Here is a 17,217-nt window from a genome sequence, read left to right as displayed (position 1 = left end):
AAAATCTGATTGCATAAAATTTTAAACCTTTTGCACAAATAATACCAATGCTAGGGGCAGCTAGGTGGTGCAGTGGATAAAGCACCGGCCCTGGATCCAGGAGGACCTGAGTTCAAATATAGCCTCAGACACTTGACACTTACTAGCTGTGTGGCCCTGGGCAAGTCACTTAACCCTCATTGCCCACCGCACCCCCCCCCCAATAAATAAAAACAAATAAAGCCAATGCTTTTGAAATTAGAAAAGAATCAGAAACATGGAGGGAAATACCTTTGTGGTGTTTGTTTGTTTGTTTTTAGTGAGGCAATTGGGGTTAAGTGACTTGCCCAGGGTCACACAGCTAGTAAGTGTTAAGTGTCTGAGGCCGGATTTGAACCCAGGTACTCCTGACTCCAGGGCTGGTGCTCTATCCACTGTGCCACCTAGCTACCCCAGAGGGAAATATCTTTGTAGCAAGTTTCTCTGATTAAGGTCTCATTCCTCATTTCTCAATCCCATACCCCATAATTAGGTAAGGAGGACCCAAGTCACCTTGGGTAGGGAAATGTCTCCCCTAAGAGTATGAAGTCAGACAATACAAGATTCCAGAGCTTTCTCTAATTCTAGATCTAAGGAAAGTATCCGAGTGCGCAGAGTCATCTGGCTAGTCCCCCAGAATGTGGATCCCTGCAGCCCTCTGCCTTCAGGGCTGTGAGTCACAGGTCAACCCACACATTCAGAGACACACACCTGCCCTGCCTTTTACACACAAACTGTCCCACTGCAGATGACAACCAGGCCAGGCAGGATAGAGCATAGTCTGGATCTGATCAATCTTCCTTTGTAACTGGCTCTGGGAAATTCAGACACGGCATCAGCCCGTGCTGGCATGCTGCAGAGATGCCCACTGCCACAACCACCTTGTACCACCTCGCCGTGACGCAGGGATAGTGGTACTGTGAGCCTGGCTGCTTGAGACTTGCAGAGGAAGGCTCCATTGATCATAAAGAATAAAAAGCAGGCGAGCTCCTGTCCAGGCTCCCCTTGGCCTAGAAGAAGGGGTGAGACACCCTGGGGAGGCTCAAAAGGAAGGCTTGGGGCTATATGGAGAGGGAAAAGCAAGCAGACCGGGACCCACCATTTATACCATGAAGAAAGATGCCTGGGGGGCAGCTAGGTGGCGCAGTGGATAAAGCACAGGCCCTGGATTCAGGAGTACCTGAGTTCAAATCCGGCTTCAGACACTTGACACTTACCAGCTGTGTGACCCTGGGCAAGTCACTTAACCCCCATTGCCCCTCAAAAAAAGAAAAAAGAAAAAAGAAAGACGCCCGGGGGGATCCTAAGACTCTCTGGGGAGTTTGTGCTCTCTGTGCTGGGGAAAACAGCGACAGCAACTAGAAGATGGGGACCCTCAGCTCCCCTGTGAGGCTCAGGTGGAGGAGTGGCCGCTGCTACCTTGGAGAGCCTGCACACGGGGGCACACAGGCGACGGGACCCACTGAGACAAGAGGAAACACCGCTCCTACCTTGTCTTCAACCCTGTTCAGTCGTGCTCCGATCGTGTTATTCCCTCGGTCTTTATTCTTCTCTGAGGAAAGAAACATACATGGTGATCTGGGTGAACAGTGGATGCAGACCCAAGCACAGTTAGGCACTGAACTGGTGCCCCTGGGGATCATAAGGGGGTCTAGGCTGTCTTTCCTACAGCCTTCAGGAGACTTTGCCCTCTATGGACCTCAGTTTCCCAATCTGTAGAACAATGGGGTCAATCTGGATGGTCCCTAAGATTCCCCAAGAGCCATAGCTCTGGGACACTAGCCATTAAAGTCAATGACTTCTTGCTTCTCTTATAACCCCCCTTGCATACGCAATGTTACCACTTTAAAGTAATTCGTGCTTTCTCCATTATTCAACATATTAAAAATTTTTTAAAACAACCAAATTGAATTCACGGACCACAGATTAAGAACCTCTGATTTAAAGGAACTCCATAATGGAACTTTTGTTTTGTAACATGAGTCCCCATGGGGGGCAGCTAGGCAGAACAATGGATAAAGCACCAGCCCTGGATTCAGGAGGACCTGAGTTCAGATTCAACCTCAGACACTTGACACTTAATAGCTGTGTGACCCTGGGCAAGTCACTTAACCCTCATTGTCCCATAAGAAACAAAAAACCACTTAAAATGAGTCCCCTCTAATTTATCATTTATTTAAATCTTGAGTATGGTTTTGCTTAAATAGGGCTCCTCCTTTATAGGCCTCACTTTTCAGTTCTGCCCCAGTTTAATGGAGTTTGTCATCAATACAGCAAGGAGGAGGGTGGCAGCATTTGGGAGCCTGTTCCCCCAGACAGAACACCCCCCAAGGCCATGGTCACACCTATGGCTTAGCAGGACCTCAGGTCTCCAGTCTGCTGAGGGTGAGTGGAAGGAAAGAACTTTACCTGAGACTGAGATGAAAAGAGAAGGCTTCCCAATGGACTGGTCCAGCCTGTCAAGGAAGAGACAGGGCCTGTTAGGGTGGGCAGGGTCACTCCAAGGTTCAGAGCTGAGCCCAGGGTGGGGCACAGACGTGGAACGCTCAGAACTTCCAAGATGCTCCCAGCATTCCCTGAAAGAAAGCATCTGAATACCCTTGCCCGTTCAGCCTGTCCCAGTCGGTTGTGGGTGGGGCTGTTAGGGAGTGGCAGGAGTAGGGTATGGGGAGGACTATCCAGACTGGGTAGAAGGGGTAGCCTGAGCCACCCACACTGCCTACAGGTGGCCGGGCAAGGGAGTCGTCTTCCCAGGCTCCTGCGAAGAGTGGCCAGGCACAGTGCAAGGTGCCGCTGTTCTGGGCACTAGTGCTGCTTGGCTGGGTACCTTCTCTGGAGTTCCTTGATGCGCACCATCAGGTTCAGATGACCCTGGGAGTATTGCTCGATGACATCACGGACGTCATAAGGCTTCCTGGCTTGCTGTGAGACAACAGGAAGCAAGAATGAATGAGATTATCGAGCCGGATCCCCCATTGTCTTTGTGAAAAAAACAGCCCATTGGGTATGCATGCATATGTAGGCATGTGGATATGTTGGTGTGTGTGTGTGTGTGTGCATGGACTTGTGCAAGTATGTGGCTGGGTGTGTGCACACCTGTGGGAGTATGTGTGGCTGGGGGGTGTGCACACCTATGGGAGAGTATGGCTGGGGGTGTGCACACCTGTGTGTGTGGCTAGGGTGTGTGTGCATGTGCACACTTGTATATGGCTGAGAGTGTGCACACCTGTGAGAATGTGTGTGTGTGTGGATAGGTGTGTATACACCTGCGAGAGTGTGTGTGTGTGTGTGGCTGGGGTGTGTGCACACCTGCGGGAGTGTGTGTGGCAGAATATGTTGGTCAGTCAGTCCTCTGGCTGATCACACGGGGCACGTCCTATGGAATCAGCATTGGAAAGGACTTTGGAGACCAATAAATCCCACCCTCTTCTCTTATGAGAAGGGAACTGAGCCCCAGAGAAGGAAAGGGACCTACCCAAGGTCACACAACTTGTGAGGGATGAGCCTGGACTAGAGCCCAGGGCTCCTGACCATGCTCCGAGTCAGTCACCACTTGTCATCCTGTCTAGAGATTCTGTCTTTTACTTCATTGAGTGCATAGGTTCCCTACTTTGGGGCTGGGAGGGACCTTCTGGCCCACAGTGTCCATTGCCCTTCATGTGTGTGGGAGGGGAGAAGAGCCCTGAGAGGGCGGGACTTGTCCAAGGTCATGTAGGGGGCAGCTACTGGGAGGGTGAAGAGGGATTGACTTCCAAGCCTCGTTGGGTAAATTACTATACTTCTCAGCCTCACTTCCTCATCAGGAGAATGGGTATAACCTCTGTACCCCCAGCCTCAGTGGATCATTATGAGGATCCAGTAAACTCTCAGGGGTCCTGTGTTTGGCAAGCCTGAAATGCTAGCTGGGAATGGGAGGCAACCTGGGCTGGATTTGAACCCAACCCCTCCGACTCCCCAGAGCTGGGGTGCTCTGTGCCCCAACTTGTGGAGGCGCTGGTCTTTTTCAGAGGGCTTTGGCATCCCCCTCCTGCTCCTCAGAATTGTCTTCCATTTCCATGTGGCTCCCCTTAGGAGGAAGGCAGCCTGGCACCACCCCATTTTAGAGATAGGGAAACTGAGGTGCTGAGAAGGCCGCATGGCTGGCGTCTGGGCCTTCCAAATACTCCTCCTGTGGGGCTGGCCCCAAGGGTCTACTTAGGCCACAGCTTTCTGTCTCTACAGGGTCTCCTGCCTGCAAAAAGGCACATTTGTTGAGGACTCTTGGGGGGCTGGGGCCCCCAGGCTTTAGAGCTGCAAGGGACCCCAGCATTCACCTACATCGCTGCAGAATTCAGCCTGAGCCATAACTGCGGGGAGCCTTGAAGGGGAGGGAAGAGACTGATGTTGAGTCAGGAAGACCTGAATTTAAATCCTGATGAAGTGACTGGGCGAAGCACAGAGTGTCTCTTGTCCTGCTTCCCCCTCTTCACACTGAGAGAGACTGGAGAAGATGGAGAGAAGGGAGGGGCCCCTTGCCAGGGATGCCTTGGAGGGCCCTCCCATCCTGGGGACCCTGGGCTCCTGTGCCTAGGACCTCCCTTCTCTGGGTTCTGCTCCTAGAGGATGTTGTACAAGGCAGAGGCCACTTGGGATCATTTGGGGTGGGGGGCAGGGCAGAGCAGGCCTGCATGATGAGGGAGGGGGGCTGCCCTGGAGCAGTCATAGCCACAGAGTGCATGTGTGTGTGCATGTGTGTGCATGTGCATGGCACACACGCGCACACACGCACTCTCACACACCCTTTCTCGCCCCACCCCACCCCCAGCCCCCATGCCCTGCCCAGCCTTGCTCTCCAGGCTCGACTTCTCTGAGATGCTGCCACCAGGCTGGGCGGGGGCTCACAGAGGGCAGGAAGGGGCCCATCACCGGGACAGAGCCAGGCTGGAAGTCACAGACCTCGCTGGTATTCCAAGGTCCCCTTGCCTCCCACTGGCCCAGACCTCTGCTCTCCCCCCCAAAACCCGGCCTGGCCTTAGAACAAGAAGGGCTTGGGAAGGCACCCAGTGGGTCTGGGGTTACTGGGGCTGGGTTTCCCAGCCTCCTTTGCCTGTGAATTCCAAAGGTCTTCAGAGACACGGGGTTGTTGGCCTGCCTGACCCTGCTCAGCTGGGGCTCCTTCCTGGGGACAGAAGCCATGTGCTCACTGGCCCCTCCAAAGCCAGACTTGGGCCCCACTCTGGACTTCCAGGCTGTGAAAATAACCCACTGCCTGGCCCTCGGGAGCGCCCCTTCTCTTCCTGTGCCCCAGACCAGAGCAGCCCCCAGGGACTCAGCCAATGGAAAGAGGTGGTGGCTCTGCACAAGGAGCCAGGAAATCCTGGGTCCACATCCCGCCTCTAACACTTTCTAACTGTGTGACCCTGGCCTGGTCACTTCCCTTCGCTGGGCCTCAGCTTCCTACCATGTAAAACCAAAACAATTGCCGCAGGGACGCCCTGAGCCTCCAGTGAGATGTGCAGCAAGTGCCCACAACCCCCCAAGTCACAGACACCAATCAGCTCTGGGCCCATCTTGTGGCAGGAGCGGGCCACCAGGCCACGGGGTCTTGTCTGAGCAGCCACCCCAACCTGGGGCCTTTTCCAGAAGAGTCACAACTGGCTTTTATCTGGTGTCTTTTTTTTTTTTTTTTTTTTAGTGAGGCAATTGGGGTTGTGACTTGCCCAGGGTCACACAGCTAGTAAGTGTTAAGTGTCTGAGGCCGGATTTGAACCCAGGTACTCCTGACTCCAGGGCGGGTGCTCTATCCACTGCACCACCTAGCTGCCCCCTATCTGGTGTCTTTTAAAACCCCCTCAGCCATAAGAAGGGCATCAAAGCCTGCCCTCTAGGGCAGGGGGCAGGGCAAAGAGTGTTAGTCCCCCTTTACAGATGGGATAACTGAGGTTAGACTGGCCCACTGAGGAGCCAGGAGCAGGTTTGGATCTCTCCCTGACAATGCACTGTGAGGTGGAAGAAAAAGATGACAAGCATCTAGCTGGGGGTGGGGTGGGGGGGGGGGGAGACAGAGACACAGAGACAGAGAGACAGAAGAAGAGGGATGATCAGAGGAAGAGGAGGGGAGGGAGAGAGAGAGAGAAAGAAAGAGAGGGGGAGGAGGGAGTGAGGGAGAAAAAGAGGAAGGGAGGGGGGGGAGCCAGCACAGAGTGGAGCATCCCTGGGGCACCCCCCGGAAGTCTTGGCGGATTGTTGCCAGTCAGAGAAGGCAGAGGGCTGAGGCAGCCCCAGACAAGGCCCCGGACAGCCTGGCCACTCCCCGGGGAGTCCCTGGGAGCTTGCCTGGCCAGGTTGGGGAGGGGGGCTACTTCTGCTGCAGAGGCACAGACGGGGTGGGTGTGGGTGGGGGGGGGGAGTCTCTGTTTCCTTCCAGGTCCTCTCAGATGTTTCCTGAGATAAGGGCAGCCCCTCCAGCAGACACCAAAGGCACAAGCCAAGTTCAAGGTCGCAGCCCCAGCCGTTTCTCTGTCCTTCCAGGACGGGCACCATCCTCACAGGGAGGGGGAGGTGGTGCCGGAGGTGGGCAGCCCGCCTGGCCTTGGAGCCGCTCTCTAGCTGTGTGGGCACAAGAGTCACTTCTCCTCATCTATAAAATGGGTGGGGCAGACCTTCTCCGGGCGGGGTCATTGTGGGCAAAGTCCTTGCTTCCGTCCTGATGTGCAGGAGGCCAGAGGGGGCAGGCCCACGCTGGGAGCAGGCTTTCTGAACCGTGGCTTGCAGCTGCCCCGCTCCAGAAGACAGGCCCCACGGCCCGGAATTAATGAAGATACATGAGAAGGTTGGCCTTGGGGGAGCAGGCACTGATAGGTGGGGCAAAGGGTCAAGTCCATTAGCAGGAAATAACCTTGTAACTGAGGTGACTGGACTCCTCCCAGCGGATGGCCGTGGTGGAGCCGGCCGGTAGTCTGTTGTCTGCCCCTCCCCCCCCCCGAAGGGAGGTCCCTAGTGGCCCAAGGAAGGAACCCGGGGCTCCCTTGGCAGAAGCAGAGGGAACCCTCAGGTGAGGGGAGCAAGCTGCAGGGAGGGGCAGAGGTGGTGGGAAGGGGAGGGGAGAGGGAGGAGCCCAGGAGAGGGGCCCGCCCACCCCATCCCACAGGCCTCACTTACCTGGAATTTCTTCTTGGCCACAAAATACTGCATGCGCCGGAGAACCTTGATAGTGGCCCGGTGATGTTCCCGCAGCCTAGGGAGGGGAAGAGAGAGCGCCGTGAGGCTGGGAGAGAAGCTGCCTCCCTCCTATAAAGGGGCCTGGAGAGGGCAGAGTAGGAAGGGACAAGCCAGGTGGGAGGCGGCCGGCAGGTCCTCCTTGGCCCCACACTGTGTACCTGTGTGTGAGCTTGGGTGCGCTGGAGGAGACCTCTGGCTCCCAGCTCTCACACGCTCTTGGCCCAGGCTGGCCGCCTAATCCTAGGGGCACATCCAGCCGGCTCCAGGAACTCCCCAAGCCTAGATTCCTCCCCACCCCTGGAGCAAGCCTGACCCAGAGCACATGGGCCATTCCCTGGAGCATGTAAAAGGGACAGGCAAGGCAGAGCTAGGAGTGTGAGGGGAGGCTGAGGCCAGCTCCGGGGTGTGAGACCCTCAGCACCTGATCTTGCCCTTCCAGATCCCAAAACATCTCAGTAACAAACCACCGGCTCCCACTTGTCTCCTTGGGCATGTGACTCAGGTAGGAAATGGGAGCAAAGGTATTGGTGGCTGACCCACGCTGCAGACTGGAAAACTGAGGCACTGGCAGGGAAGTGGGTCGAAATCACAGCCAGGAGTAAACAAAGAGCCCTGGTCCGGTCCAGAGGGAGACGCAAAGAGATTTACTCCTGAAAGGGACTTTATCCAACATCTAGTCTGGCCCCTCTTGGCAGATGAAGAGACTGAGGCAGACGGGGTTAAGTAACTTGTTCAGGATCACACAACTACTAAGTATCTAAGGCTGGATTTGAACTCAGGTCTTCCTGACTCCAGGTCTGGCTCTCTATCCATTACCCACCCAGCTGCCCCCTCCCCTTCCTGCCTCCCTCTCTTCCCGTCTTTCTCTCTACCCCCTGCTCTTTCTCCCTCTGTCTCCTCTCTCTCTCTCTCTCTCTCTCTCTCTCTCTCTCTCTCTCTCTCTCTCTCTCTCTCTCTCTCTCTCTCTCTCTCCCTCCCTCCCTCCCCTCCTCCTTCCCGCAGTAGAGTGTAAACTCCTTGAGGGCAGGGACAGTTTCTTGTGTGCATCTGCAATGCCTAGCACAGGACCTGGAACACAGGTGGTGTTCACTGACAGACTATTTGGTCATGGGGGTGAAAGAGCTGGGCTCCGAGTTCAGGTGAGTGACTCCCATTCCTGCACCCATCACCAATAGAACTCGCTGCTATCGATGTCACTGCACGCTGTGTTTCACGGAGGGAGACCGGAGAGCCATGTGAGGGGCGGGGGGGGGGGTGGGGACCGAGCCGGCCGGGACAGCTGGAAGGGAGCTCTCTGAGGGGTCAGGAAGGGGTGTCAGGGTTGGCCCAGAGGACATGGGCCATTCCCGCCGTCCTGAGGAAGGGCTTCTTCCACAAGGATGCCCCTTTGCCGCTCCCGGTGAGAACTTCTACTGTTCCCTTCCCTTTGGCTCCCTGCTGACGAGGTCATTGCCCTCCCACCTTCAGCCGCCTTTAAACAGTCAGGATTGACCAGCACTGATGAAACGCCATCCCTTGAACCCTGCCCTCAAGGGGCTGACACTCCAGGAAGACAGAGGAGGCAGGACGTCTGCATCAGAACACACAAGGTGACTGTAGGGTTGGTGGGAGGTCAGAGGCCATGGCCCAAGCAGCTGGGGGGGGTAAAGGGGGGGGTTCCAGGGATTCTAGAAGTCAGGGGAGGGAGGAGCACATGGGAGAACAGTTAGGACACAGGCATGGAGGTGGGAGCTGGAGGCAGGAGGCTGGACCCTAGCGGGGGAAGAAGATTGGCGAGGCGAGGAGGGCCCAAATAAAGGACTTGATATCTGATTCTGGAGCCCACAGGGAGCCAAGACAACACCTGGAGCCAGGGGCTGGGGTCAGTTGCGGATGACCTCCTACCGGCAGCCAGCTCCTCATCCCAGGGTGAGCCCCCAGCCAGGCAAAGCCATCCCTGGGAAGCCAGGCTGCAGGACCCCATTGCTAAGGGACCAGCGGGTCCTTCCACCTTCCTCTTGAAAAGCACCGAGGAGAGCAGAGTGCCACCCCCCCCCCCCGCCAGCCCCTCAGGCCCCTGAGCAGCCCTCCCAGCAGGGAGTCCGGATATAGGAACTTAGCCAGTCTGATAAACACCTGCATGGCGGCCAAGACTCCGTGCTGGGCTGCATTATTTATACACCGGCTGGGTAAGTGAGCCCCAAATCCAAGCTTAAGTATGTGTTAGCCTGGCATGGAACAGATGTTCCCCATCTCCTGACAGGCCACCTGATTTTCCTTGTTTATGGGGGTGCTAACTCCAAGTCAGGCATGGGGCTGGAGGAGCAGCACAGGCACACCTAGACCTCAACCTGAGCCAGGTCTCCTCCCCCTCTCTCTCCCGGCCGGCTCCCACCTTCCTCTGATCATCCCCACCTGCCCAGACAGAACCGGCCCCCTGGGGACTTGCAGAGCCAGGTGCCGAGAAGGCAGCAGGTCGTGCCAGAGAACCAACTGGGGGTGGCTGGTCACATGAGGAAGGGGGCAGGTACCCAGGGACAGAAGCCCATCTTGGGAGGGCATCCACCCGACTTCACCTTCCTAAGGAATCAGAGGGGAGGGTTCTCTGGAAAGGCAAGGAGTGGAGCAGGCTGCTGCCTCCAGTCTTCATCCCCCTGGGGCAGAGAGCTGAACTCAACCCTAACCCATACCCTAAGGGAAACTCAAAGCTTTGCCAAGTGCCTTGGCTACATGATGTCAAGTGACCCTCCTAAGCCTTGCCGGTGTTCTTGTCCCCATTTCACAGATGAGGAAACTGATCCTCAGAGATGAAGTCATTTACTCCTGGTCACATAGCTTGTCAGGGTCAGAGGTAACATTTGAACCCAGGTTTTCCCAACTCTAAGCCCAGAACTTGTTCCACTTCTTTCTGTTTTTTTTTTTTGGGGGGGGGGACGGGGTAATGAGGATTAAGTGACTTGCCCAGGGTCACACAGCTAGTAAATGTCAAGTGTCTGAGGCCGCATTTGAACTCAGCTCCTCCTGAATCCAGGGCCAATCAATGCTTTATCCACTGCGCCATCTAGCTGCCCCCTCATGTGTGCCCATTTTAAAGATGAGAACATTTTCTAACGCCAGAAGTTATAGATGAGCTGCTGGCAAGAGAAGGCATTAGGAAGCCAATACCTGGGAAGGAGACAGTGTGCTCTCCAAAGTGGGAGAAGGTTTTGGGGTGTACAAGTCCAAGGCAGGGAGATGGGTCTGGAGGAGAGACAGGACAGCTGAAGGCGGCGCTCTCTGACGGAGCAACCTGGCTTTGGGGTGGGAGGAGGAGGCCACCTGGGCTGCGCATGAGTGAGGAGCCGGCCCCTAACGGGATTTGGGGACCGGGCAAAGGAGCCAGGGCCCTGGCTCAGAACACCTGCCCTGGCTCCCGGCTTTGTCCCCAGGATGCCCGCCCCCCCCCCCACTGCCTTCTCCATAAATCACCTCTAGTAATCAGACACCCTGAGCTAGTTTAGGGGAGTGAAAATGCATGGATCTCCCTACCCGCCTTAACCCTTCAGGCAGCATCCTCCGGAACAAGAGTCCTCCAGTGGGAGCCATATCAGAAGGGCAGTCTGGGCTAGGGCCAGCCTAACAGCCTCGTGCCCCTCTCACTTTGGCCTCCGTGGGCTGGCTGTAGGTGTTTGCTCAGTGCCCTGGGAGGAGGGGGAAGAGGAGGGGAGGAGGGGGAGGAGGAGGGGGAGAAGGGGAAAGGGGAGGGGGAAAGAGGAGGGGGAGAAGGGGGAAGAGGAGGGGGAGGAGGGGGAAGGGGAGGGGGAAAGAGGAGGGGGAGGAGGGGGAAGGAGAGGGGGAAAGAGGAGGGGGAGGAGGGGGAAGAGGAGGGGGAAAGAGGAGGGGGAGGAGGGGGAAGGAGAGGGGGGTAAGAGGAGGGGGAGGAGGAGGAAGGGGAGGGGGAAAGAGGAGGGGGGGAAGGGGAGAGGGAGGAGGGGGAAGAGGAGGGGGAAAGAGGAGGGGAGGAGGGGGAAGGGGAAGAGGAGGGGAGGAGGGGGAAGGAGAGGGGGAGAAGGGGGAAGGGGAGGGGGAGGAGGGGGAAGGAGAGGGGGAGAAGGGGGAAGGGGAGGGGGAAAGAGGAGGGGGAGGAGGGGGAAGGGGGAAGGGGAGGGGGAGGAGGGGGAAGAGGAGGGGGAAAGAGGAGGGGGAGGAGGGGGAAGGGGAGGGGGAAAGAGGAGGGGGAGGAGGGTGAAGAGGAGGGGGAGGAGGGGGAAGGAGAGGGGGAGAAGGGGGAAGGGGAGGGGGAAAGAGGAGGGGGAGGAGGGGGAAGGGGGAAGGGGAGGGGGAGGAGGGGGAAGAGGAGGGGGAAAGAGGAGGGGGAGGAGGGGGAAGGGGAGGGGGAAAGAGGAGGGGGAGGAGGGAGAAGAGGAGGGGGAGGAGGGGGAAGGAGAGGGGGAGAAGGGGAAGGGGAGGGGGGAAAGAGGAGGGGGAGGAGGGGGAAGGGGGAAGGGGAGGGGGAGGAGGGGGAAGAGGAGGGGGAAAGAGGAGGGGGAGGAGGGGGAAGGGGAGGGGGAAAGAGGAGGGGGAGGAGGGTGAAGAGGAGGGGAGGAGGGGTTCAGTAGGACCATTCCCAGGCCCTTCCTCCCCGAGGCCCTGGCTCTTTCCATGAGGGCATGGTACCAGCACATAGTAGGCCTCTCTATTCTGTGCCAGGGATGGGACCATGCATCAGCTCTCTGGAGAGAAGTAGACTCTCCCTCTCGGTGGGGCCTGGGGGGCCTGGGGGGCCTGGGGGAAGGAGCACATCCTGGAGGCCTCTACGCCCACAATTCTCCCATCCCCAGAGAGCTGGCCTTGCTGGTCCAGGCCCAGTGCCTACCCAGCTGCCAAAGCCAAGCCTTGGGGCCGTCTCGGCCCCTCCCCCAAGGAGAGAGAACTCAGGGGAAGGTGATTGACGGCAAGGCTACAGAGAGGGCAAAGAGAGACCCCCAACCCAAAGGCTTTAGACGGGTGAGGAGAGGACAGGAGAGGCCTCGGGGAGGCAGGCACACACCCGGAGTGTTCCAGGAGCATCCTGGAATGGAGGGAGGGGTGGAGAGCGGGCCAGGCTCCAGGCGGCGGGACATGCCCGGCTTCCACACATTGGCCGAGGGGAGGCTTAGAGGGGCACCGCCCACATGACCTCACTGCCCGGGTTCTGGGCCTAGCACTGCAGCAGGGGAGAAAGCAGGTGACCGAGGAGGCAAGGAACACTTACGTCAGCCCTGGAGGAAAGCGGTAGAGCCTGACTCACGTCTGGCTCACCTCCTCCCCTGCGTTCTTACCGCCTCTCCTCAGCCCATGCATTATCACAGCAGATTCTCACAATGACGCAATTTATGGGCAAGGCCAGGCTGATGGGATCTCCACCCACTGACCAGAGGAGGAAACTGAGGCCCCGGAAGGGTCACCCCATTAGTGAGAGGGACCCAGACTTCTCAGGCTCCTGGCTCCCCCTGGGCTACAGGCTGCAGCCAATCCCTGGGGTTGTCTTCCCTGGCAGCCCCAGCCTCAAGCGGGACTGCAGGGTGCTGCTGCCCATCACCCCCTCCACAGACTAAGGATGCTCTAATCTTCCCCACAGGAATGATTCATCACAGACTCACAGCATGTGAGAGTTGGGAGAAACCTGATTGGTCACTGGGTCCAAATGCTGCCCAGAGGAATACTTACTTATCTTTTATGGTGGAGGATGTTTGTCTGTCTGCTGATCTATCATCTATGTATCTAGCGACATCTGTATTCATCCATCCATGTATCTATCCAGGCAGTTTGTTTGTTGGTCTTTCCATCCATCCATCCATTGCCTATTGTGACCATGTGGTGGGGCTCAGTTCCATACTGGACACCACAGGGAGGGGGGATAAGACATGACCCCCCGGGCTTTTCAGGAAAACAATCCACACTCGTGGCTGATCATGACGGCCAGTTCCTTCTAGGCAGCCTGGGGGAGGGTGGACAGAACGCCACCAGCGAGTCAGGGAACCTGGACTGTGACACCCCAGTGCCAAGTCTCCCTGGCTATGAGACATTGAACAGTCACTTCATCTTTCTGAGGCTGTTTCTTTCTCTGTAAAAGGGAAGCTCGATCTTACAAACTGAGCTCACAGCGTTGTCGGCCGGCAGGGATGGGGTGTCAAATAAAATGAGAGTGATTGAGTGGGGAGGGTCTGGGGTTAGGAATCTCCCAGAGCAGCCAACCGACCCCATCCCCTCCAGGGCTCTCTCAGGTAGCCACACCCCTTCCCAGAGGCCACTGTGGGAGGGAAGCAGACAGACCAGGACCCCCCAAAGGCTGTGCTGCATCTCTCCTGGGCCCATGGCTTCAGGAGCAAACCCGGGCAAACACGCCAACTCCCACATCAAAGAGCGGAGGCACCTGGATGGGGTATCCTGAACCTGGATCCCTAGGGGCTAGTGACTTCCTTCAGAGGGGCTGCCCTTGGGCTGAGGCCCCTCCCCAAGGGCACGCCTGGAGCTGCTACCTACAGATGGTTCTGGGGCACCTTTAATTCATGACCCACTTCCCTGCAGGTGGGAGGTGCATCTCCAGCAGGTGACACCACTTTCCAGGCGGTGAAGTCACCACCTGCAAACCTGTTACCTTCCAAATAGCCTGGAGGGCCCTTGTGTGATGCTCTGCCCACTCGCATCCTCACTCCCTTCCAGTCGGCCAAGCTTCAAAGGAGCTGGGGTTCCTGCCTTCTCAGCAGCACATGCCCAGAGTAGAGACACTCCCTGGCACCCCAAGGCACACAAGCCATCCAGGGGAGCCCCAGCTCCAGCTCCCTCACCCTGCAAGCCCAGGCCTCCAAGAGTTGCCAGTGGCCATGCCAGCCAAAGACCCACTTGCACCCTGCTCCTGACCCGGGTGTCATTTGAGGGGCAGCAGTGGCTATGGGCTCCGGCTCCTCTAGAAGTCAGGACTTGGGGCGGGTGGGGGTTGGGGCGAAGGTGCCAGGAGGCAAGTTTAAGTGGGTGCTGAGATGCCCAGCTCCTTGCTGGGCCCTGGGCCCTGGCAATGCTTTTCTGCTGGCTCCTAAGGCCAGTCAGTGACCCCTCTTGAGAGGAGTGGACAGACCTAATGTGAGTAAGGAACTCCCAGGATAAGCTAGGGCATGGGACGTGGGCAGCAGCTCATCACTGCTGAGAACGGGGGGGGGGGGGGGACAGCCAGGGCCCAGAGCATGTGGCCAGGTCACACCTGTCCTCAGCACCAAGGCACAGAGAAGAAAAAAGACCCCAGCTCTGGAAAGAAAATGGGCTGAAAACCAACGAATGCTGAAAATGGTTTTTCTATGTAATTGGGGAAAATAAAATATTATTAAAATAACCTTTCTTAAGTCTGTAGGACACAGTGGGTATGGCAGGGAGGTGCCTTTGGCCGGGCTCTCCCCTCCTGACCCAGCTCTGGCCCCCACCAGAGGCTGAACAAGCAAGTCATCTCTCCTTGACTTGACTTCACACCCCAGCACATGGCCATTGAGAAGCAAAGAAGAGGAATCCCTCCTGCACCCTGTGCAAACTTTTGGGCCCGCCAGAGAGGTTAGGAGCAAGGGGCCTGGAAAGCACCCACCACAGAGGATTCAAGGTTTTGGGGAAGGGCCGAGCAGGCAACAGAAGGGGAGATGGGTGTGTGCATCAGTGGGCACCAAGGGAGGGAAGTGCAGCCTTCGGTGAGGATGAGAATGGGGAGGGGTGGGGCTGACAGCCCCTCAGACATAAAACCCAACACCAGCCCCTGTGGCGCCCCGGGCACAAGCTGCCCCTTGGTCTTTTACTACCAACAATTTACAACTCAGATTCTTTTCGAAGCCGTCGGTTTTCAGTCCCGTATTCATTTGATTTTTATAAAAGAGGAAAAGGGTTTTAGAAGACTGAGTGCTTCTATGAATAGCACTGGTAAGGAAAGGTACACACTGAAAAGGAAGGTGGTGAGTGCTGGCAGGCAAGCATTGGTGATATGACTCACTGGGGTGTAAGGATACCTGTTACTGGGGTCAAGGCTGTGGTTTTTGTTTTTTGTGGGGCAATGAGGGTTAAGTGACTTGCCCAGGGTCACACAGCTATTAAGTGTCAAGTGTCTGAGGCCGAATTTGAACTTGAATTTGAATCCAGAGCCGGTGCTTTATCCACTGCACCACCCAGCTGCCCCAAGACTGTGGTTTGACAAAACTGCTGGGGAAACTGAGCAGCAGTCTGGCAGAGGGTTAGAGAAACATCTCATACCATATACCACAATCACCTACAAGTGAATACAAGACATAAAAACCAACACCAACTGGCAAAGGAAGGAGACACCTTTCACAAGTATTTCTAGGGCAGATAATTGTTACCTAAATAGGTGATAGAGATGCTCCAAAATGACAAAATGAATAGTTTTGTTTAAATAAAATGGAAAAGCAGAATCCTCTTAAGGTTCACCTGTTGCGGTCTGTATCCCAAAGAGATCATAGAAAAGGGAAAAGGACCCACATGTACAAAAATATTTATGGCCGCTCTCTTTGTGGTGGCAAAGAATTAGAAATCACGGGAATGCCCATCAGTTGGGGAATGGCTGAACAAGTTGTGGTATATGAATGTAATGGAATTCTACTGTGCTATAAGAAATGATGAGCAGGAGGAGTTCAGAAAAACCTGGAAAGACTTGAGTGGACTGATGATGAGTGAGATGAGCAGAACCAAGAGAACATTGTACACGGTATCAACAACATTGTGTGATGATCAACTGGGATAGACTTGGCTCTTCCCAGCAGTGCATTGATCCAGGACAATGCCAAAGAACTCACGATCGAACATGATCCCCACATCCAGAAAAAAAGAACTGTGGCTTCTGAATGCACCTCGAACCACACTGTTTCTACTTTTTGGTGTTTTTTTCTTTACTGAGGTTTTCCCCTTGTGTTCTGATTGTTCTTTCACAACATGACTGACACAGAAATATGTTTAATGTGATTGTACATATATAACCTACATCAGATTGCTTTCTGTCTGGGGGAGGGGGGAGGAAAGAGAAGGTGGGAGGAACTAAAAATCTTATGGAAACAAATGTTGAAAATTATCTTTACATGTAACCGGAAAATAATAAAATACTTTTATGATTTAAAAAAAAGTTCGCCTATTACAAGCATTGCCAAAATGTTCTGACTGTGATACAGAAACTGTGCATGACCGTGGCGCCTCCATCCAAGGCAGCTCAAGACACCCCGCACACATAATCACGCACATGCACATGTGCACGCACACACACGCATGCACACACACACACGCACACACACGCACATGTGCATGCACATGCACACGCATGCACATGCATGAGTGTATGGAAAGGGTTGAATCTTGTCACATTGTGTCCATCCCCCATGACAAAAAGCTGCCATTGCCCCTTCTCCCAAAGCAAAGCCTTTCTCTCTTGTTGCTCCTCGAAGGAAGCTCTGTGCTGCAGACACACAGGGGGGCCTCTCATTGCACCTGGGGGTCTGTTGAGTGAGGCATCTCGCTCCTCACTCCCTTTAGGCCCGGTGCCACCCACAGGGACCCAGGAAAGGAAAGGCATGGCTGGAGGGGGAGGGGATTCTCAATTCCTCTTCTAAGAAGGAATACCTGAGACCTGGGGCCAGGTGGCATGCGGGCCAAGCAGTCATCCAGCACCTGGGACAGCATAGGGCTCTCAGGCCATCAAAACTTACATTGTTTGGGAACATTCTGGAGCAGGTTTATTAAGCCTTACAAGTCAACTGTTTACAGCCCATCGAGTTCCCATCTAGCCATGGTATAATGAAGAGCTATAGGCTTGGTATCAGGAAGGCCTGGGTTCAAATCCAACCTTAGACACTAGCTATGTTGCCCTGAACAAGTCACTTAACCTCTGTCTGCCTCAGTTTGTTCCTCTGTAGATGAGGCTGGACCATTTGGCTTTGAAGGAACTTCCTAGCTTCAAATGCTATGCTCTGAGGACCCAGGTAGGATGGGAAATGGGGAACACTCGAGGCCTTTCTTCATGCA

At 55.7% G+C, this 17,217-nt stretch overlaps 1 protein-coding gene across 1 annotated transcript in view; it reads right to left on the bottom strand.

Annotated features, from left to right (window-relative positions):
* Window positions 1-17,217, bottom strand: part of KCNQ1 (potassium voltage-gated channel subfamily Q member 1) — a 333,009-nt gene that overhangs the window by 109,698 nt on the left and 206,094 nt on the right. Inside the window, 4 exon segments of the mRNA XM_043972032.1 lie at window positions 1,509-1,570; window positions 2,428-2,474; window positions 2,846-2,940; window positions 7,159-7,234. Of these exon segments, the coding sequence (XP_043827967.1) occupies window positions 1,509-1,570; window positions 2,428-2,474; window positions 2,846-2,940; window positions 7,159-7,234 (280 nt within the window).

This window comes from Dromiciops gliroides, chromosome 6 (assembly GCF_019393635.1).
Source record: "Dromiciops gliroides isolate mDroGli1 chromosome 6, mDroGli1.pri, whole genome shotgun sequence".
NCBI classification, from domain to species: Eukaryota; Metazoa; Chordata; class Mammalia; order Microbiotheria; family Microbiotheriidae; genus Dromiciops; species Dromiciops gliroides.
This window is presented reverse-complemented; position numbering and strand designations above follow the sequence as displayed.